This window comes from Pinus tabuliformis, chromosome Q (assembly GCF_031772625.1).
Source record: "Pinus tabuliformis cultivar Carrire ecotype Pingquan chromosome Q, CPIR1, whole genome shotgun sequence".
NCBI lineage: Eukaryota > Viridiplantae > Streptophyta > Pinopsida > Pinales > Pinaceae > Pinus > Pinus tabuliformis.
This window is the reverse complement of record NC_142296.1, coordinates 732,117,945-732,140,237: the sequence shown is the minus strand read 5'-3', so window position 1 is coordinate 732,140,237 and position 22,293 is coordinate 732,117,945. Positions and strand designations below refer to the sequence as shown.

Genomic DNA, 22,293 nt, shown 5'->3' with positions numbered 1-22,293 from the left:
TTGCTGCTCTGCTGTACTTCACAAACAGGTGAAAAGCCATGTTTATCTGCTCAAGGTTGTCCTTCTTGTCCTTCGGAGGTACACTGTGTTGAATGCGGTAGCTGAGGGTTTTATGTGCAGAGTACCGCATTATGGTTTCTTTCCTTCTTCGCGTGCATAGACAGGTCAAACACACAGAAGATGCATGGCAAATGAACAAGGGCTTGAGACTTAGTATTAGCCGTTGGATGACAAAATGGATGGCGGAGATTCGATCTGAGAGGCCATCGGGAGCAAACAGGAATGGAGGGACAAGGGTCGTTGGATCGCGGGCGGCAGATCCAACGGCTGACGGGAGCGGAAGGTGCACGACATTTAACCGGCAGGGAGCCGTACCGGAAGGGCGGTAAGCGGTTTCCCCGCACCGCTTTTCGGGAGTAGGTGGTTTTGGTACATGGTGGTGCAATCCCGTAATAAAGCGCCGCGTGGCAGCCCAAAACCACCCCCTCGCGGGTTATATGACGTGCAGTTTATGGGAGCGGGGGTAGCGTACACCGTTGGATCAAGCGATGGATCATCGGACGGTCACGGTTAACGCACATGTTTAGAGTTTGATGTGACAGGCGAGGGGCGGGCCCAGGCTTTATTAAAGCTTAGGGTTATGAATTTTATTATATGCGCAGGGTTACAAAGGTTATCGGGGTTTATAATATTAAAGCAAAAAAAAAACACCCAAAAATCCTTTAAAAAAGGTTTATGCAGTTTAATAGTGTTAAAACAAAATATGCCCGGGAGTTGGTAAAAAAGGGGGTTTAGGTGGGGTTTTGGGAGGAAAACAAGGAAAAAGGGGTTTAAATGGGAATGAGGAGAATTTAAGGGGAAGGGGGAAATGGAGGTGTGGGGAGTTATGAGTACATGGGCAGAGTGAAGGGGAAAGAGGCGGGTTGGCCACTGCAACTCCTGCTTTATCATGGAAAACCCCTTCAAACATGCATTTTAACCCTTGAATGACAAGATCAATAGCAAAGCTAACAGGTTTAATTGGTTAAACCATTAACTCAGGTATACTTTTTGGGATAGTTAGTCATTATTTCCATTAAATTACCATATATCCAAATATCCTAAATAATAGCTTGATATTCAATGAAAATTATCTCACATACATGTCCCAAATTCAATTTTCCCCATGTGATTTTAATGGCTTAAATGCCTCAACATTGTAGTTTCTTAGACCACAAGCTAGTCTTGCAAGTCACAAACACACTAACAAACATAAAAAATAATAATTACTTTCAAATCTCAAATTTTTAACAAGAACAAACACATCATCAAATTCTCTTTATAAGATTTTTTTTGGATGGTGCAAGATTTAGAATAGATAATATTAATGTTGAACAAGTTGCTTTCAAGTTGAAAGTTTATGAAATTAGTTCATTTAAGCTAAAATTAAATGGTTTGGAGATTAATTTTTCTTTAATGTTTACAAACACTATGAATTCCATCCTAATCTATTAGAGATTGTGCAAAACCCTTTAGGAAGTTGTAATGAACACCTTTGATAGTATTACAGTGAGTAAGGAGGTTCTAGTCATGATAAGATGATTAGACAATGAAGAAAATAAATGTTGATGATAAATGCCAAACATGATGCATAGGTTATGGACGACCCTTCTAACTTTAAGAAAGGCAATTTAAAATAAAGTTCTTAATTTAGGCATGAAAACATGCTTAATATAAGAAGTTATAATTCAAATGAAAAAAGATAATGAAGAATGACAAGAGTAATAATCATGAATCATAAGGACTTGTAAAGAATATATTTTTAACAAGTTAAAAACCTTAATATTTGAAAAAGAGGTAATGCTTAACAAGATATTTAAACATTACACTCTTTTTTATCATTAATAATGCATTTACACGTTTTCTAAATATTAATAAGCATTTAGAGGTGGTAAGTGCACGTCCTTAATAATGGTAGGGCGCTTGTTAAATTCATCTACTCCAGAGCCTATGCTTGGCCTCCAAAAATCAAGCATAAGTTTATGTTCTTTTATAGGGATTTAACCTTACTGATTCCCAAAATATTTAGAAACTAGTAATCATTAGTGATTCAAAAGATACAATCCAACATTTACAAGTTGGATCAACCTTTCCTTCATCACATTAATTTGGCATGCTCCACCTATCTATTTAAGCCACTCCCACACTCTCTCCCACTCATGGTAAGATTATTCAGTTGGTGATGGGTTTTTTATCCAAAGGAGCCATCATTGTAGTATCAGGACTAAGTTATGGATAGGAAAGGACAATGTGGGATGGAAGGATTTCTACCAAAATCTAGAATAGAGGATATTGTTATTTTATTTCAACATTGTCACCATCGGTCATCCCTTATCAATGTGGGGCTTCTCCATTGTATGGAGCCCATGGTTCTCCATGAAATCAATGAGCTCAAGTTAACCCTCCACTAACATGAGTAAACAATTCCAAACCTTAATCCATCAACTTCAACTTCGGTTTGTTAGTTTGGCAGAGCATGTCAAGATGACATGGGACATTTTAATTTAACAAAGGCAGATAAGGTCATAGGTTCAAGATGAATGTGAGGTGCTTCAATGCGAAATTGAGGACCTTTAGTTAGGTCATCCCCCTTAAATTTAGATTCCTTTTCCAGTTGCTCACATTGGAATGGCTTCTTTAGCTCCCACAATAATTCAACTCCTTGACTTAAAACTCGCAGGTCCTTATATCATACTCGGAAGTAAATGAGGTGACTAGAACTCTTCATAAATAAGTTTAACTATTATGCAGTGTACTAATCTTCTACTTTTTGACACCTATTATCAAGTTTATTTCATAAAAACCAAAATATCGTATCTTAATTTTGTATAATCATAAATTAGAACCCTTTATTTTGAACTAAATATTTTGCAGCTTAAAAAACTCTTGAATGCCATGGGGAGGATAAATAATTTGTTACTTAAAAAATAAAAACTTGAATATCGTGGGGTGAAGGCATATCCATCAAGATTTGAACCAAGATTATTATCAAAATAATTATTGTTCCAATCACTATGGGCGCACAATTTCACAATAATTGTTCTAATAATTTGTGTGCATATGCTTGAAGGCTAGATGTCAAAACCATACCAATCAAGATTTGAATTTATATCATTGTCAAATTTCTTTTTTCTCATGTCTAGGCAATGTAAAGTTGTGTAGCTTAAAGCAATTCTCCTTTTTCCCTTGTTTAAATAATGGAAATCTAAGGAACTACTCATATTTTCACACATCATTTGAAAAGGAATCCATGAACATGTATTGCATGCCTTTGACTAAATTTAATACAGTGTTCTATTTTTTTAAGATTTTGTGGCTCAAAACAATACTCTTAAAGCCCACAAGGAGAAGGCATACTTGCCTAGATTTGAAATTAGAATATCATCACAATAATTGTTCCAATAATTATGTGTGTGATGTGTGTGAGAGAGAGGGAGTATGACCACCAAGATTTGAACTTAGATTATTGTCAATTTTCGTTTTTTTCCCATATTTAGATATTGGAAATTTGGGGAACCTCTCGTATGTTTAAACATATTTAAAGAGGTATGCATGAACATGCATTACAGGCCTTTTATTGGGTTTAATACCCACAAATATTTGAACATAGATTATTATTACGATAATTGTTCCAATAATTATATGGGCACTACCACAACCATTGTTCCAATTATTGTGTGTGTGTGTGAATTTATGTACTTAAAAAACACGAGGAAGCATACCTACCAAGATTTGGACTTGGATTATTATCACAATAATTATGTCAATAAATTTGTGTGTATGTGTCAATGGGTTTATCTGAGGTGGTTAGGAGGGATGATTGTTATCCTCATCATATGTTCAATTCTTGTTGGTGACATGTTGAGCTCATATTGATTAGATTGTTGGAATGGCTTCAAGTCTTGTTGAATGGCCTTGAGCCCTAAAGAATATCTTACTCCTAGCCTACGAGCTCGAGAGTGGGGTTTTTAGTTACATAGGGTGTGGTGGGGAACACTCTCTATGCATGTGCAGGTACGTGTGTGTGAAAATGCAAAAGACCATGAACATTTCATTTATTTTACTTCCACTATCTATCTATATTATTTTTTAATAAGAAATTTTTGATATATGATTAACTTGGAAATAATAAAGCTCACCCTCTCACACTTCAACAAATAACACATTTTCCATGGAATACTACATTTCTCATAGCCCACAAGGTGGAAACATATCTAGCAAGATTTTAAGATAGCATTATCACAATAATTGTTCTAATAATTGTGTGCAATATCACAAGCATTGTTCCAATAATTGTGTGCAAGCATTATCACACAATAACCATGTTAATGGTTACAAGAGCTTTGTTTATTTGTGTACGTCATTATAAGATAAAGATTTTGTAGTTGAAAATAATTTTCATGTGTGTGTGTGTGAAAGATTTCATAACTCGAAACAATTCTCTTTTTAATGTGTGTCTGTGAGGTTTTGTAGTTCAAAAGAATCTTTGTTTTCCCATCTCTACACAATGAAAGATGTGTATGAAGATTAAAACTCTGTAACTCAAAATATAATTATTTTTTCCGTGTTTACACAATGCAAAGATTTCTAGCTCAAACAGAATTCTATATTTGTAGCCATATTTTAACTTCACTACTTTGATGCATTGGCAAAGGGGTGATGCTCTTTTGAATTCAATACTTGGAAATCTTCCAATATGAAAGACTACTTTTATTTCCATTGTTTCCTTGGATAAATTTATAAATCAATATCTTATATAAATTGGCGAAACCATTTTATTTTAACTTTATTTAACATCTTATCATTACATTTATGATTTATTTTCAAAATTTCTTACCTGCATTCTAAGACATAAAGGATGAACAAAAAAACAAAATTTAATTTTTGAATCAAAAGACATGCATTTCATTGGGATCCAAGATGTGCATAATACTTATAATCAGAGTTAGAAACTAATTTTTATGTGAATGGGGTTTTTATGTCAATGAAAACAAGACATTATTAAATGGGAAAAGGTAAATCACTTGTAAGTGTATCAAATGCCAATTCCAAGAGCATTTTTTGACGGGGCTTGTTAGGGTGATATCTGTGGATGCGGCGTTTATATCATTATGGGCAATAATCTGCTATAACAAATTCATTGGAATGGTGGATTGGGGTCTAATATAAAAGCTGAGGCTATGGCACTTGCTGGTCTACTTTCCATGTGTCATTTTCTAAATATACAATCTCTTCAAATATATGGTGACTCCAAAGTCATTATTGAGCATGTCACTAGAAAACGTCACATTAAAAATCAGTTCCTAGACGGTTGGATGAATAGGATCATGATTTTGTGGAAGGGCATGGAGGGCTACTCAATCCGTCATATCTACAGATCTCAGAGTGTTCAGGCAGATATATTGTCCAAGAAGGGTCTACTATCACAACCGGGCATCTGGAATATGGAGGTAATTTTGAATGTAGAAAGTTCACATTCAGGAATTCTCTCTCCCTAGTTCTTAACTTATTTTCAGTAAGGACCCATGTACGTTTTCCCAGTTTCAAAATTATGTTTTATTTAAATATTACTACATCAAGAAGTCCTGCAGTCGGATTGATCCTATGATCATCTACAATTTTGAAGATATGGTACTATCCAATCTATCATCGTCATGACGTAGATGTGTATTCATGCTATGTTCAAATCTGTTATGTTTATTTCTTGTCTATTTTGACACATTAGTCTCATTTGGAATAGATCTTTCTGATCTCCATTCACAGAATGATCTTGTTCATTTCTCAGATATGATGTAATATTGACAATTATATTCCTTATATAATACTATTATGCTTTTTTTCCCTGAAAAAAAAAATGAGAATCAACAAGCAAAATAAATAAACCACTATTGGTAATTACTTCCCCAAAAGAGTGTTCATGTATCATGTGATACTTCTACCACATTGTACCATCCCACGCTCTAAAGTTCTTTTGTGAAGTTCATTTAAACCTTTCAAACCAAAAATAAACATATTAGTTATAATGAAACCTAACACGGAATGATGGGGCACACAAGGAGCTCCACAATAGCAAGGACAAAAGCACTATTGTAGTTGCTACACATTTTTACCTAATGTATGGATACACATTTTTTATCTAATGTATGGAAAGGCCCAACCTAAAGCCTCATTTGCCCAGATATAATAATAATAATAGAAGAGGAGGAAGGTCATCAAGGATTATCAAATTCAACCAGGGTTATTTGTGGATGGTTTAAACATGAAGCAACATCTTAAAGAAAGATAAAGCCATTTTTTTCTATTTGATAAGGGCTCAATATTTTGATACTTGAGCTTTTCATCAAACTCAAGTTTGTTGATTTTGACTTAATCCATATGGACATCACCAAAATTTGTCAATTATCTAAAAGGATTATGAAATCAAATTTGTTGAATTTGACTTTATTTATATGAATCAAGGTTGTCGATTTTGTATATAGAATTATGTTGGTGATTTTGACTTTATCTATGAAAGTATCCATTACACTAGGGCAAGTGTGGCTTCCAAATTTACCGACAATGGAAAAAATTTACGAAAACAAGAATAGCTTGGATAATTATGCATATTTAAAAATAGAAATAGAAGATTATCACATGAATTAGAATTTGTGTTGAGTTCGACACATGCAAAGGTTTATCTGAATCCATCCAATTGGATATTATGGGCAAACCATGGATATATGTTTTGATCATTGAATCCATTCAATCAGATATTATGGTGAAACTATGGATGTAGTGTTTTGATTATGGGAGTATAATTTTTCATATAGAGAAACACATTTGCTGGTTTTTGCTTTATATTAAAATAAAATATTTTGATTGTGAAATTAGTTATGGTCTTTAGACATGCGGTAATGATAAGCCACGATATTGACCCATGGTATTATAACAAAGTCTATTTACAAATTAATGATACACATGATAAAGTGGAAGTAAATATCCATGGTTAGAAATCTTGTTACATTGCAAGTTTATTGTAAGTATTAATTTTTTATGTGCTTATTAATCAACTTCAAATATGGTTAAAAAACATTATTAGCACTTTGTCAAGCAAAACTCCAGCAACCAATGTGCACTTTGAAAAAAAATATTTATTTTTCAATATTATTAACCAAACTTTTTTTTTTAATTTATTGATATGGTTCCAATATCTATGCATGATTTTTAGATGTGTAGTTATTTTTAATCCAAAAATAAAATCCTTGAAAATGGTTCATATTCACGTAAATAATATTTATAATATTTATCATTAGTTACTTTCCACCATAATTTAAGTGAATCTTTAAATAAAAAATGAATAAAAATAACATGAATAATTATATATTGAGTAGACGACATTTAAAAAATGTTGACATACTATCTTTATGAATAACATTACACATCAGAGCTGATTGTGAGATGTCCAATAAATACTTGGTGGATTCCAATAAATACTTGGTGGATTGGTTAAGGCATTGATCTTGCATGCACGACATTCAAGGGCCCAAATCTCACTTCACCATGACGTAGTAGGAAGTCGGTTTGCCCCTTGTTAGTGACGTTTGTTCCTAATCTGAAAAGAGATTAGTTCAAAAGTCGGTGTAAGAAACAGTTGTATCTCTCACTGGGGACAGGGAATACAACAAAAACATAGCACATTAACACATTAAATCATGGTTTTTAATTGTCAGGATATCGAGCAATTCATGTCTCCGCCTGCAAATCACGGATCAATCAAAAGAGAAAAAATAGTAATGAACAAACATTAGTTCCACAAGTTAGATGTAAGATAAATTTGCCAAAATGTTTTGGGTCTAGGTTGATGCTAAACATCCTATTCACTATGTCGCCCCTCTGCATGAGAAAAATGTTTTGTTTTTGTACAAGGGATGATTCAGCAAGGCAAATAGGGCAATGTGGGTTGTGATTTGCTTGGGCCTCTGTTTTTCATGACGACGACGTTGTCGGGCAAACCTTTCACAAGCTATATACTTCGCCATCGTGTTTTATGCCGGGATTGCCATTTTACAGAATGAACTACAAAATATACAGACTGGGGTCAAGTGTAGTTACGCTTTCCTATTTGATTATACATCGAGGAGTCTTTGACCACTCTTTGGCTGCAAAATGTAACAATCTTGATGCACATGTATCTTGATTTATAATGTAATATATGAAACATTTTTTCAGGAGAAAGAATTAATGCTGTAACTATACACAGGTTAAGTCGCCAAAATCAGGTCTCTACTTTCGTATTTTATATGCATAAGCTCAACTGCGATAGTGGTTATCTTCGAAGTCTTGCAGCCAACTTCTAAGAAAAATTGACTAAGGAACATGAGAAAACTAAAACGAACTCAACAGTCCAGAATTTTGCACAACATCCGGAGACAGGAATAGCGCACACAGCAAATATAGTATGCCTCATGTTAATAGGTTCAGAACAGATTTTATCTCATTACTAAAGCAATAAAGAAGAACATCCAGAATATTTAGACTTTATACTATGATGTCCAATATTCCAAAACCATTTGTCAGACAATTGCCAGGCAAAATTTGAAGTCAATCAATTCACTAAGTTAATTGGCAAAGCCAACATGACAACCAAAAGCGACAAACAAAATGGTATTGTAAAGTTACTATAGTGGGCTATTTGGCCTTTCAATTGCTAGCAACTTCGTTACAAATAAGAGAACTCTCCACTTGTTTAATGATGTCGGTTTAAGCGGGCAAGAATTCATTTCCAAGCCAAAAGATCTGGACAGAATCAAATCTAGAGACACATTTTACGAGACAACCAATGCCAACTTAGAAGGGATTCCTGGCAATACAAAAAGGCCAGACATTGTCCCATAGAAAGCATCCGTATGGTCATCACATATTATGTTTTTTGCCTGTAACAAACTGTCCATGAAGAAAGAGGGATAACTGCCAGAATGCTTACAAATTTTGAAACAAAGTTACAAGCATAGAACATGGCTCTTTTGTTCAGGATAAAACAAAATATATTAGTACCACAATATATAGATAATGTGTACTATAACTCGCATCAGATGCGAATATCAACTTGATCAGAAGAGGTCACTGGTAACGAAGAAGCTTTCTCAATCAAGCTAATGTGATCAGAAATAACAGTAGAAAACTTGTCATCTAACTTGTGCAGTAATCTCTCTTGCATGTGCCCGCAGAAAACATGGATCAATTTTCAATGATAGTCAGATAACTACAGATCGAACCAACCTGCTAAAACTCTATGCAGCAATATACCACCTTAACCTGCAAACATGCTATGCAGCAGACACCACCTTGTAAGACTACCCACACTGGGGGCTTTTGCATATATATGTCATTTTTCTAATGCCATATCTCAAAAGGAATTTCAAGAGAGAAGTGTCAACTGATACTTTAATAATCTTTTATTGGGTTTGCAGAGTTGCCATTTGTCTCGAGAGAAGTCTTTGCTATGCTAGCTTCTAGCTCGTCCAATTCATCAAGGTCCAACTCATCATCATCTTCAGCTAGTATTTGCTCCTCTTCTTCAGCTGTAACCCCAGAAGTTGAGGTTTCTGCCGTTGAAGGACTTGAGTTCTTCTTCACCTGCAGATCATTACAAACAAGATATCACTCTTTCAACATACATTTGATCATTACATTCAATGCATACAAACATGTTCAATTCACTTTTGTCAAGTTTTTCGAAAAAGTTTTATAAAATTGCTTTGAACACGAGTATTAATATGAAATCAGACAACCACCTGGCTTCACAGTAATAAAAAAAGATGAACCATGCTCAAAAATCAATCTTGTATGGATCAAAGTTTTAAAAAACGGCCGAATCGAATCCGAAACAGCCGAGTTGATCAGAGTCGTTGGGATTTTTTGTGACCCGGCAGAAAAAACAAAACGGGAGGGCAATAACTCAGCCAAGTCAATGAATGCGGCCTGTAACCCCAAAAAAATGCAATTTTTCATATTTTTTTTTTAAATTTACTGTTCGCTGAGTGTTGGGGACTCCAAGGTGTTTTCTAAATTAGTTAAATGCTATTTGGGGTCCATTCCCCTCTCCTTAATCTTCTTTTACTTAAATTTTTAACATTACCATGAAATGACTCAGGATGTTTGAGAGTGGTTCCGGCCTCATTGGATTTCATATGGAGAAAGTAGAATTTTAGATTTCATTCAAAATCCAGCGGACTTATCAGTTTTTCAGGATTTCAGGATTGGAGGATTGCAATGTTTCCATTGAATTTTGTCATGTATTAGGGTATGGAACTCGTATTTAATCAAGAGCACCAATCCCTCTATGTACCTTGATGTTAGTGACATTGGTTTTCGAACTCCTCTGGGATTCGCTCCCAAACCAGGAGCTTCTGAAAATGTCGCTCCCGCTCCCGTTTTCGCTCTCGCTCCCCACTTTCGTTCCTCTCCCAAGTAACACTGAGCCAGATGATGTTGGCAACTCTAGCAGTAGCCAGTAGTACTGGTCACAGACTTTTGTTGTAGAGGCCATTTATAGCCTCCTTGGTTGTGTGTTTTTGTTTTGATCTCTATATCATCATCGTGTATGTATTGGACAGTGCACTGAGTGCCATTTTGATATAATGGATATATTCTTCTATCTATATTCTAATGCTGTGTGTTTGGAAACATGAGTGAAAATCTTTAAAATTATGTGTTTTTATAAAAAATAAATATTTAATGTATTTTTTACAACGACCGAATCATTGAAATCGAGCCAACCGAGTCGATACCGAATCGGAGTCGGAGTCGGAGTCTATCCTCGGCCGAGTTGGAGTCGGAGTCGGAGTCGGAGTTTTAAAACATTGGTATGGATTACCATGATAGGGACTTCTGTCCCTCCATCCAATCATGGGTACAAGCAAAATTCGTCACTTTCACATGCATTCAGATCAATCAGGCTTTCTACAGGTTTAAATTATGTTCAGTCAAGTGTACCGTGATGTTTTCAGAGGGAGTATCCAGCAGCTGATCCTGCATTTGTTGAGCTACTTGGCACTGATGAGTTAACTACATGTGAGGTACTTCTGACATCTGTTGGACATTTAGACAGGCCCCGTGCTTTATTTTGTAGATGAATGGCTATCCGAAGGATGTGTCTGGAAGATCACCCTGGCTTTGACTGTGGAGGCACATTATGGTTTTCTGATATCACAGGATGCAAGAATGCATTTTCTCAATATGCAGAACTCTTTTGAATGGTCTATAGATGCAGATATTTCTGGACTTACATTGAAGTGTTCCAAGACTTGAGCAGAACTTCTTACAGTTCAATTTTTTCTTTAGACAACTCCCTGTCAGTGCATGCACTGCAGCCTTCACAGTAAATGGCAAGCATGGGTGGTGTTGATGAATTTGAATTTCATATGGTCAACTAGGGTCTGGAAGAAGTTGGCAGAGACATTGCAAGCCAGTTTTTATTTTGGACCAAGTTTCTTTTACAATGGTACACGCAGTCGGGGGAATCCTTTCCTTCGAGGATATGCAGAACCTTTAAAGTCATGGGATATACAATTCTTGGAATGCCACCTCCTACTGAAGCTGCAGGACTAATTTTGCAGGTATAGTTTGGTGATGACAAATCTGGCCTACAGATCCATTTGAGAGACAGATGGTCACTTGAAAGGGGAGGTCAAGGCTCTAGGGTTTCCATTTCACCCTTAGTTTCCATCAAAGGACAATAGTTTTGAGCTGGACAAGCATTCTAGGGGAAATCTTCAACCTTAATGTGGGATATTGGTGGCACTGTTCGTATAGTGGCTGGGGCATCTCAAATGAGTAAGTTCTAGTGAATCCATATTCCTTGCAGGTCATTCAATACTCTTGAGTGGAATAGTTTCACCCCCAACTCCTCACCCATCCAGCACAAAAGGAAGAGCTGACAAAGAGGGGGTTGTGAACGCAGCCTTGCTCCATATCTGCAGGGGGGGCCCTCTCGAAGCCTGAGAAAGAGCCCTAAGGAGACAAGTAGGTTGCAGAGGTGACAGAGGCTGACCTACCCAGTTTCCACTCAGATTATGGAGTGCGGTTTGGAGCTTCCATCACTTTAACGAACAGTTTGAGTGGTGACAGGAACCAAAGTATGCAGACAACGTGTCATCATTAGCAGAAGTGCCAACATGCCAGAAAGAACTCAATGAATAACATGTCAACTGTTTCACTGGTAATAAAACAAATATCTCGCAACAGCCAGAAATGATGACTTTCTGTGATATGCTATCAATGCTAACATTGCAAGCAGAAAAAATCCTTCACTTGAAGAAACCTATGATGATTGATTCTGTATAAATCACCAACTAAAATCCCTCCAATGCCATTAAGAATATGACGTCTAGAATCACACTCTGAACAATACAAATGGTGAATATCTTTAAAATTAATTACATCGCAAACTGAAAACTTTCTGCGAAAGGAAAAATTGATTTCCCTCACAATAATTCTTTGGAAAAAGTAAATGATCATCGAGAACTTCTCACAAGAGACATTGGGAAAAACACATTTCAGTATTTAAATTTTAAATCATATGTACTATTTTGATTTGGCCATAATAATATTAAAAGAAAATGTTCCTCACTTGGAAACAAAGGTTAACTAAATTGCATCACACATTAAGAGTAAACACTAACTCACTATCAAGAAATCTATTAATGAGACTATTCACATTCAATCTTTGGGAGAGCTTGATAAGTGTTGGAGGGCATAGCACTGTATCTTCAGTGAACATTACAGGATGCAGTACAACAGTGGAGACTCAACAAAAAAACAAAACAAATTAAAATGTGAGGCAGGAAAGCATGGACAGATATTATATGAGAACAATGTGAAGCATAGTCTAAACGTTCTATGTTTTTGCACTTTCCCAGGCATATTTGTCGATGAGTTTTGCCCAAAATCCAGCCAAAAATTATTGGAAGCACAGACTTGAGTCATGAAATCTGTACAGACTGAGTGCCTCGAGGATTTTTCCGGGCTCCGAATCCAATTATGTATTTAAAAATGCATTTCAAACAATGAAATATAACCATTTACCAGATATTGTATCATCAGATTCCAGCAAAAAGGCAAATGTGCACAACAGTTAAATTCGCTGTACCAAACTTTTGAGACCTTTTAAGGTCTGTGTTATTAGGAGAGTTAATTTGTGACTCACAGACAAACATCCGATATTGTCTTTTGTTCAGGAGAAAACAAAATATATTGGTACCACAATATATAGATAATGTGTACCACAGCTCCTATCAGATGAGAATATCAACTTGATCAGAAGAGGTCAATGGTAATGAAGAAGCTTTCTCAATCAAGCAGATGTGATCAGAAATAACAAAGAAAACTTGTCAAACTTGTGCAGTAAATCTCTTTAGCATGTTGATTCCAAGTTTGCAAAAGATGGGAGTGTTGCAGAGTGCAGTGACAAGGTTATTCTCCCAAACAGGAGGAGTTCACCTCGATGATACTCTTGCTTCAACATTATTTCAAAAAGAGGAAGTTGACCTAGCTTAGGTTGGTTCTTCAGTAGCTAGTAGTTTTCAATTGTAAAAGGAATTCTAATGTTCACACATTGTTGATAGCCCTATATGAGTCGTTACCTATACCACGAGCTTGGTATTTCAAGATCAATGAGTTGACTTGTGCAAGCTGTTACCTTGTGATTTTGGTAGATCTAATCAACCTGTCTTGGTATTGTGGAGATGTGATTATCATTGTAGGACAACTTGAATATCTCAGGATCTAGTGTCCAAATATTTTTACCCATGACATTGGTTTGAGGGATGATAGTGTTAGGCAGGTAACTTGTGATCCAGGGTTATGTTCCATTAGATTCACAGGTGGTCAACAATCTTTGAAGATTCGAGAGTTAGCTTTCAAGGTTACTCCAAAAGTGTTTACACAATGTTAAGGGGTGCTTCATGAGATTTGGGGTACATGATATATGATTAGCTCCTAGATGGAACATGATGGATTTGCACATTGGAGGTGGTTTACTTGGTGGTTGTTTGACCTCAATTAGATGCTTGAATGACATTCTTCATTGGAACGTTGGAGATCATCAAACAACTTGGGACATTCTTCATGTTGGCCACATGTAAGAATGGTTTTTCTCAAGAGGACACCCTATACATTAGAGAAGAGAATTTGGCATTTTGAGAAGAGCAAAGCCCTGGACAACATCAGCTCACTTAGATGTTTACATAGAGGTACAGAGTCAACTTGGGGACACAAGTTGCAACAGTGTTCAAGCAGAGGAAAAGGACTTGGTGGAGCACATGCTTAGGAGCATTGCAGTCCTCAAAAGCTTGGATGAGTATATCCTCGGTGATGGAGCCTTTGGAGCTTGACATGTGTATATCCTTGGGGTGTAGCATTTAGCATGTGCAATACTACTCATGGCTTTGTAAGTTGGGCCTAGGCACACTACTCTCTCTCTCTTTCTCTCTGATTGCCATCTTTGTACTTACCCTCCCTCATCTCGAAGATGCCAGGGTTTCTTGAAGCTTGTGGAGCATCTTGAATACCTTATCCCTAGGAAACAGTGGAGAGAGTTTTTTTATTAAACCCTAGATTGTACTTGCTGAGTGTATAACAGGAGACATCTTGCCTTGAAGGACATTTCATTGTGATGCTTGCAGGAGCTCCTCCATGTTGCTTAGTGTTTCTCTTGGTTTTCCTAACTAAGGATTTGGAGAGCTAAAGGATTGTGCTAGCCTTGGGATGAGGCTAAGGCATGTACATGAACTCCATCTGTGTGTGTGTGAAGTTTTTAGCTGTCCAAAATTGTCATATTGCAGATTTGATTGGCAGCTAACTATTTCTTCATTGTTTGGTAATTTTTGAGACTACTATGTCTTGATGATTTGACATAAGTTAAGGCTGAATTTGTTAAAGTGGTTTAACATTAATCTTGAAGAAGATAGCAGAGATTTACTGCTGGAATTACAGTATATTGACCATAATTCTCTAATTGTGGATAGTATCATTGCTTCTTCATTACTCTTTTGAGACATTCAAGGACCTAATTGTATCAATACCGCAAAAGAGTGCAATTCATCCAGGTAACAATCACAGAACATACCAATACCCATATTGCCTGAGAATTGTTAACATATGATACATAGAACTAACATCTAACTATTCTTAACTAAGTAATTTGGGGGCTACTGCAAGACCCTCAAGTTCAATTTATATGAAACTAACCTCCTTGGCCCGATCTTCTTCATCTTCCCTATTGTACTTTTCGTAAGCCTCGGCATCATCAACAAACAAGCTTGCATCCGAAAGGAATAATTCACGCCCACTGCATACATTGATAGTTTGATCAGTCAGCAAGCATGCTTAAAGAGCTGTCAGCTAGAAAAATATAAATAAATGTGTCAAAAACCTTACCTCATACGATCATTTTTCGCTCTCTCAGCTCTCTTGGCAGCAAGCTCAGCTTCCTTCTGGTCTGTCTTTTTCTTCTTCCATTCGTAAAATAAGTCACCATTAAGGGGAGTCGTAGTTTTTGTTTGCCGTCTCTACAGAAGTACATGAGAACAATTCCAAAAATCAGTGAAATTAGTTTTATGCTGCCATTGTTATGTATATACAGATATGTAACTATGCAAATTGGTATTACTTAGCCCAACATTACACTTATTATTGTTATATTTTTAGTATTAATGGACATATGGGCATGTCTGCATAAAACAATGCTAGGACATGGAATGGACATTGCAATCTCTTCAATACTGGGATGTAGAATGCACCTTGCTTCTCTCGGTGTATTCAAGAGCAGTAATCTTTCATGGCAGTTAAAAAAAATGTGAAAATTTTTGTATTCAAGCTTTACCTGATTTTCAATCTCCTCTTCAATTGAAATCTTCTGCGTCTCTTCGTCTAACAAAGCCTTCATTTGAGACTTTAATACATAACCAGGAGGCAGAGCGTGTCTATAGTGACATTCTTTTCCTCCATTGGGACAAGTCCAAAACCAACCATATTGTTTTTTTTCCACAGCTTCCAAAAAGTATTTACATACCTGTCACACGAACATGAAGAAAAGAACACAAAGTCGAAGGACGGGAAGGTAAAGTAGTTAGTAGGCGTAAGAATTTTGTGCAATACCACAAAAAAGGAACTCAAGCATATACATAATAAAAACAATAAGCACAAGCCACAACACAATCAAAAGTTAGGCATATGCATCATCAAAACAATACATACAGTATTGGCTCTAAATCATGGCACAGTGATGCATCTAGAAGAAATAAATAGTTAAAACGTTACATACAATATCCGTTGGCTTGTTCTGGTTATATTCCGTTTTCTTGGATTCTACAACCTTTTCAAGCGTCTCCAGGTCCCAATCGTCCATGGTTTCTAATTGCAATACAATGGAGAATATGTCAGCACATAAAAGCCTAACCACCAAGAACTCAATTAAATTACGACTTTCTTGATACGGATGATAACCTATCCATAGAACAACAATTCAGTTGTTAAACTGACAAAATTCTATAATTTTCTCAATATGGGTTCAATCCATCCAGTTCAATAAATGGCACCCACGGAAAGGTCTAGGATCATGCACACATATTCAAGTTACGTTTATACTTTCAATCAAGTAACAAATTAAGGAATCACAATCAGATACAATTAAGGAACCCACAGGCATATGTAGGGCATAAACAACTAATCAAAGCTACAGATACTGAGAAGATTACACAAGACTCAAGAGCCTATGCCACTCAACTAAAATGAAGAATTTAACTCCTGTGGTAGCCAATAACGACAAAGATATAATAAAAGCATAATTTATATTAACATGCAGATAAAGGTCAAAATGCATCCCATGTTCCCTGGAGTCCCATTCATGCATTCACAAAAAACTAGAGATTACTCAACTGACTAGAAGCAACCAATGGTCTTCTGCCATTATGCCTAATATTCTGCTCATCAACATCATGGAAACAGCATATCTCACTAAACCATACAAATCTGCCAGTAACAACAAATAGAAAAATCTCAAAATAAGCAGGCATGATAAAGCACACCTTCATCTCGCTTATCACTATATATGTCAATCTTTTCACCCTTTCTCTGTACATTCAAGTCGTGGGAGAATTTGCACTTAAAACCCTTGCCACATTGCCCAGCCTTAAAGAATTCACATACTATAGATTTGGGATCAACACCTGCATATTTAAAAGCATATAGCCCAAATCAGAGAAGTTAGCACAATGATCAGTTCAAACTTCAAGGGATTAGAATAATAAGATCATAGGAAGACTACTTTCATTTTTGTATGTATTAAGGAACTTGGGGAAAAAATAAACTTTTCTATATGTGTTTCTGTGAGTAAATTCCTATTACAACAAAGAGTAAATTCCTATTACAACAAATAGGTCAAGGAAAGTGAGAAAACTAGTGGTACTCAAGTTTATTACAATATCTTTAGTATTTAAAGGCAGCCATTGAGTGATGTTGTAATAAGAATACCATTGACAGAACGTTATAACAAATTATACCACTTTTAAATTTGATGACATCTCTAAGGGCAACCCTGGAATTGCAGGAGTTGAAGAAATCATCAAAGAATAAAAATAAATAGATCGGTTGTGCCTTATTCCATGGGTTTGAGTAATAAGACTTTAATTGTAGCTTTAATGCACGGATAGTTTATGCCATATGGTTCATATGCTCTTTCATGAATTTCGCTTGAGAATAAAATTATTGTTCAAGCTCTTCTAAATTGATATCCAAGTCGTTCATCGGACCTTTATGTCAGTTTCGGGATATAAGAAACTGAACAGGAGCCTGTGGCTGAATTTCGTAACACCTTCATGGCATAAATGACAGCAGAACAGGACAAATCCGGGGATGGAACCAAAGTGATCACTGCGGCAGTGCGGTATATAAAAGGCCTCAGGAACAAAACCCAACACAATTGGGCTTCTTGAACCTTTTGAGCAAAACTTATGATCTTACATACGCAAGCCAGAAACCAGTTTAATATTTTCCTTTGTATTGGTCTAGGCTCTAGCTAAAGTTTTTAACTTTAAGCATCGCATTCATTGTGCATTGCCAGCTGTGGTATGTTTACCAACATGCATACGGCTATGATAAATAGCTCATCGAGGCAAGGTCAGGGTTTATGATAAAAATGATCAAGCATCGCATTCATTGTGGATTGCCAGCTGTAGTATGTTTAAACATGCATACGGCTATGATAAATAGCTCATCGAGGCAAGGTCAGGGTTTATGATAAAAAATTATCACTATAGTCACAAAGGCTCCGCCAATATCCCCCCAAAATGTAAATGTTGGATTCCCATGAACAAAAAATATTTGTCCTATTGAAGGCTTCTGTGATTCTTGGGTTTATGATAAAAATGATCACTATAGTCACAAACGCTCGGCCAATATCCCCCCAAAATGTAAATGTTGGATTCCCATGAACAAAAAATTGAAGGCTTCTGTGATTCTTGATTTAAGCAAAACTCTTTCGGATAAATCACATTGATAATTTAGGGTCAACCCATTTCGAAACCCTGCTTTGATTAACCTCAGTCCTGCCTGCTTTGATTAACCTCAGTCCTGATGATGAACCTCAGTAGGGGTTCTAATCATCAACCATCCTAAATTATCCGGAAGAGTTTTGCCTTAAAAAAAAATATTCTCATATCGAGAAATGTTGTTAATATTATATTATGTTTAGACCCCACGGTGTAGATCAATTCCTGATTGAATTCAAATGCCCGACTACACCTAGGGGCCACAATGGTACGTGTAGCGGTCCAAATCAACCCCATGTTATGAGTAACAAACAGCCATAGTTGTCGATTCCGCCCGTTATATATACAATGTTTAAACCCCTGACAGAGAATTTCGGGATCTAAAGGGGCTGTTATCTGAGTAAATTATGACTGCATTCTGAACGCATTGCCACACTCGCAAGGACTTTAACCCCATCCAGACTACAATACAAAAGCAGGGAATAAACTAAACCGGATAAATAGCAAATAATTAAAATATTGGCAATGACATTATTAATGATATGTCACATCATATTCAAAAACCCTTACGGTTGTAACTTTAGTCCGATGAAACTTAAGAGGTGTTGTTCACGCTGCGTCTTAAAGACAGGAGTCTAATCTCCTCCAGTGTAAAAAAAGAGGGGGATTTAAATAACGAAAACTAATTAAAATGGCAAAAAATGATGAAGAAAATAAGGATAATTTCAAAACCTACCGGGTGGAACTTTCGGCTGACTGACAGCAACTTTAAATAGGTCGCTCAGTTCCTTCTCCCTCTTCTTCTCCTCTTCCTTCTTTTGCTGCAAACCAAACAAATAGATCAATCAAGACTACGAAACCCAAGTAATAAATTTCGATCGCCGTGCATTTAAGCACCATGAACCCTCAAAAAACAGAGGAAAATATTACCTTGGCTGTATTAAGTTTGGGGTCGGCTTTGGGCTGCACCGATTGCTTAAGGCTCTGGACATATTTCTGAACATTTTTGCTCTTGTTCTTGTTCTTGAGGCCGAAGGTCTTGTCCTCGACGACCTTCGCTTTTTTGGCTACATCGGCCTTGGACTGCTGCTTGGGAGGCATGGTTATGCTCAGAAGCCTGAAATCATCCAAAATAAGCCGGCGAAGAGCCGAAAAAAGAGGAGATTTCGGCCTGCCCCTTCAACGGCCAGATGGATCGAGGAATTGGATAGAGCAGACGAGGGTTTGGATTTGAAGATCGGGATAACGTTTACCCTTACCCTGCTGCTTTATTTCTCTGGTACAAAAATATTTTTCGTCGTGGTCTGTCTCAGGTTAGCGAGTGGGTTTAGAATATGTTTCCTGCTGCTTTATTTTTTTCTTTTATACGCTTCATTATTGTTGTGATGGTTTGACACGTCGACTTTAGATAAACACAGTTCACATTGGAATGGTTCATTTATTATTGGGTGTCGGTCACATGTAAATTTTAAATGATGTGATGAAATGAGCATGTAATGCCTTTCTTGGGGCCCCAACCGCAAGTCGTTAAGCCCATGTGTCCGTGTGTTCATCGTTGTTTTAAGTACGCTTTTGCACTCAACCTTATTCCTTTTTCACTTGTGTGGGATTTAACTCCCACGACGTTTAGGTTAGTTAAAGTGGAAGGAGTTGTTTTTAGTGCGATTTTTGGGATTTTTTGGTGTTGTAATTTGGCGGAAAGTTTTGATGTGAAATCTTAATTTGTGTTATTTAAACTGGTTTTTTGACTGTATATATGGATTTAGCACCTTCAAAAACTCCTAGGGTACTTTGATTGTGCACGAGTTACTCATCAAGCTTGTGATTTCAATAAATTCCTGCGGATTTTAGAGAAATTAGACCGGGAAAAACCCACCATAAAAGCTTGCAAAAAGTCGCGCTAAAGACAACTTGAAAGTGGAATACCTTTCAAAATAAATTTAGATTAATTATGGTACATTCTTATTGATATAGTTTGTTGGGTTAGTTTGAGGGGTTGAGTATTTTGAACTTTATTTAAGAGGTATAGAGGTTAGTTGCCTCTCTTATATGTCTTGTATAGCTTAGTCATTTGGTTTAATAGTAAGTCTTTGTAGTTGGAATTAATAGGTTACAAGTTCAAGATATATGCTAGTCCATTCTAATGTAAATAGCATTTTAGTTTCCATTTTCAATCGGCAGCAATTGACTCTAACTCATTTCATTCAACTAAAACAATCTATTCTCGATGCTCTGACATCAAACAACCTTTTCAATCCTCAGCTCCTATTGGTTATAGGGATATTTTTCAGCTAGATCAAGGTAGAGGGATTGGTAACAAGTTGATGTCTCTGCCAATATAAGGGTTGTAATTAATGTTAATGAATCTATATTAGGTATCATACCCACAAAATGTGACGAAATGTTGACAGTTTTCTCATAAGGTATTCCTTAAGAAAGATTCATAGAAATATTACAAGGTGGAAGCATTCATATTGTGTCTCGAGCTTCTCACCCATTGACCACCATCATTTGTCATCAAAGGTGGAAGAATGTAAATATGTTGAGATTGGAAGGGATTAACAATGAGCAATGGAATATATGAATTAATTTTTGACTGAAAACCCTTTCGAGAAACATATACTACAAGGCTTGATTACAGAGTAATGTTTGTAAATGATAAGCAAGGTAACCTTATCTAGTGATGGAAACTATTGTGGAAGATAAGGGCACCAATACAAACACATACATTCATGTCGTTGGCTTCAAACAATAAGGTTTTGACTTGGGATGTACTTCAAAGGAGGAGTTGGCAAGGGCCTAGGTGGTGTGCCCTCTACAAGCAAGAGCAAGAAACCATCCTACATTTGTTGGTAAAATGTCCATGTGTAAGAAGGCTCTAGTGGGAGGTGGAAGGGATAACGAGTAGTAAGGAGGTTTGATATGGGGATTATATAGAAGATCATCTAAGGATTTGGATTGAAAAGAGAGATCTTGAACCTTTCAAGGCGGTGCCTTTAGTAATTGCATGGGGTGTTTGGGTTTTAAGAAACTATGTCATACTCAATGACAATATAATTCCCACTTTCCAATACTTTATTTGAGTTCTTCTAGCATTTGATGGTTTAAAGAAGTTTGTTGAGGTTAAAACTCTAAGATATTTCACTGAGGTGCTTATGGACAAATCAGACTCGCAGAGGGTTCTTTGATGGAGCTAGACAAAGAACACCAACTATTTGTGGGGGTGGGGGTATTCTTTTTTTTTTTCTCTAAGTCACATATTATTGAAATCATTGCTAGTCTAAGCACTCCATCCAATAATTCTATAGATGAAATGGCTCTCAAAATGTTATTAAAAAATGTTGTTGAAAACAATGTATTAAAGTTGTAAGTTTGGGTGACCTAATGATTGTATTTAATTAGATGAGAAACCTTCTTAAGATGGGTAACTTGGTTTTGAGTGTGAATTTGAGAAGTTGAAAAGGATGGAAATACTCAAGAAGACAATTTCCTACATATATGTCTCTAGGGAATTAAGTACAAACATCGATTCTACGTCCAAAGAAGGTTTGTATGTGGAGCACAAATCCTAGATGTTAGTTGAAATAAGAAATCAAGTTGAAACACCCTCCTCCCACATTTATCCAAGTTAACCGGTTCGTTGGGGTAAACATGTGACGAGAGGCTACTATGATGCGATTCAACTCCTCATGTACAGATAACGAAGTGGAACTGACAAAACCAAACC

General features: G+C 36.4%; 1 protein-coding gene and 1 pseudogene across 1 annotated transcript; both read right to left on the bottom strand.

The window, feature by feature from the left end:
• Positions 1 to 8,057, bottom strand: part of LOC149221615 (DNA gyrase subunit B, chloroplastic/mitochondrial pseudogene) — a 43,743-nt pseudogene extending 35,686 nt beyond the window's left edge.
• Positions 8,058 to 8,968: 911 nt separating this feature from the next.
• LOC149221614 (Zinc finger C-x8-C-x5-C-x3-H type family protein) lies at positions 8,969 to 19,903 on the bottom strand. The gene is made up of 8 exons (XM_089385156.1): positions 19,497 to 19,903; positions 19,303 to 19,387; positions 17,106 to 17,246; positions 16,343 to 16,431; positions 15,902 to 16,090; positions 15,457 to 15,587; positions 15,268 to 15,367; positions 8,969 to 9,654 (listed from the first exon to the last, which is right to left on the bottom strand). Exons 1-8 carry the CDS (start codon positions 19,665 to 19,667, stop codon positions 9,463 to 9,465), a joined length of 1,098 nt encoding a protein of 365 aa, XP_089241282.1. The 5' UTR covers positions 19,668 to 19,903; the 3' UTR covers positions 8,969 to 9,462.
• Between the last annotated feature and the right edge of the window lie 2,390 nt (positions 19,904 to 22,293).

Bases quoted from the DNA above. Each gene is read 5' to 3' on its own strand.
- LOC149221614 (XM_089385156.1), bottom strand. From the start codon at position 19,667: ATGCCTCCCAAGCAGCAGTCCAAGGCCGATGTAGCCAAAAAAGCGAAG. The intron at 17,247-19,302 runs GTAGGTTTTGAA...TTAAATATGCAG, and splicing joins TCAGCCGAAAGTTCCACCCG to GTGTTGATCCCAAATCTATA. The intron at 15,368-15,456 runs GTAAGGTTTTTG...CAATGTATGCAG, and splicing joins GCGAAAAATGATCGTATGAG to TGGGCGTGAATTATTCCTTT.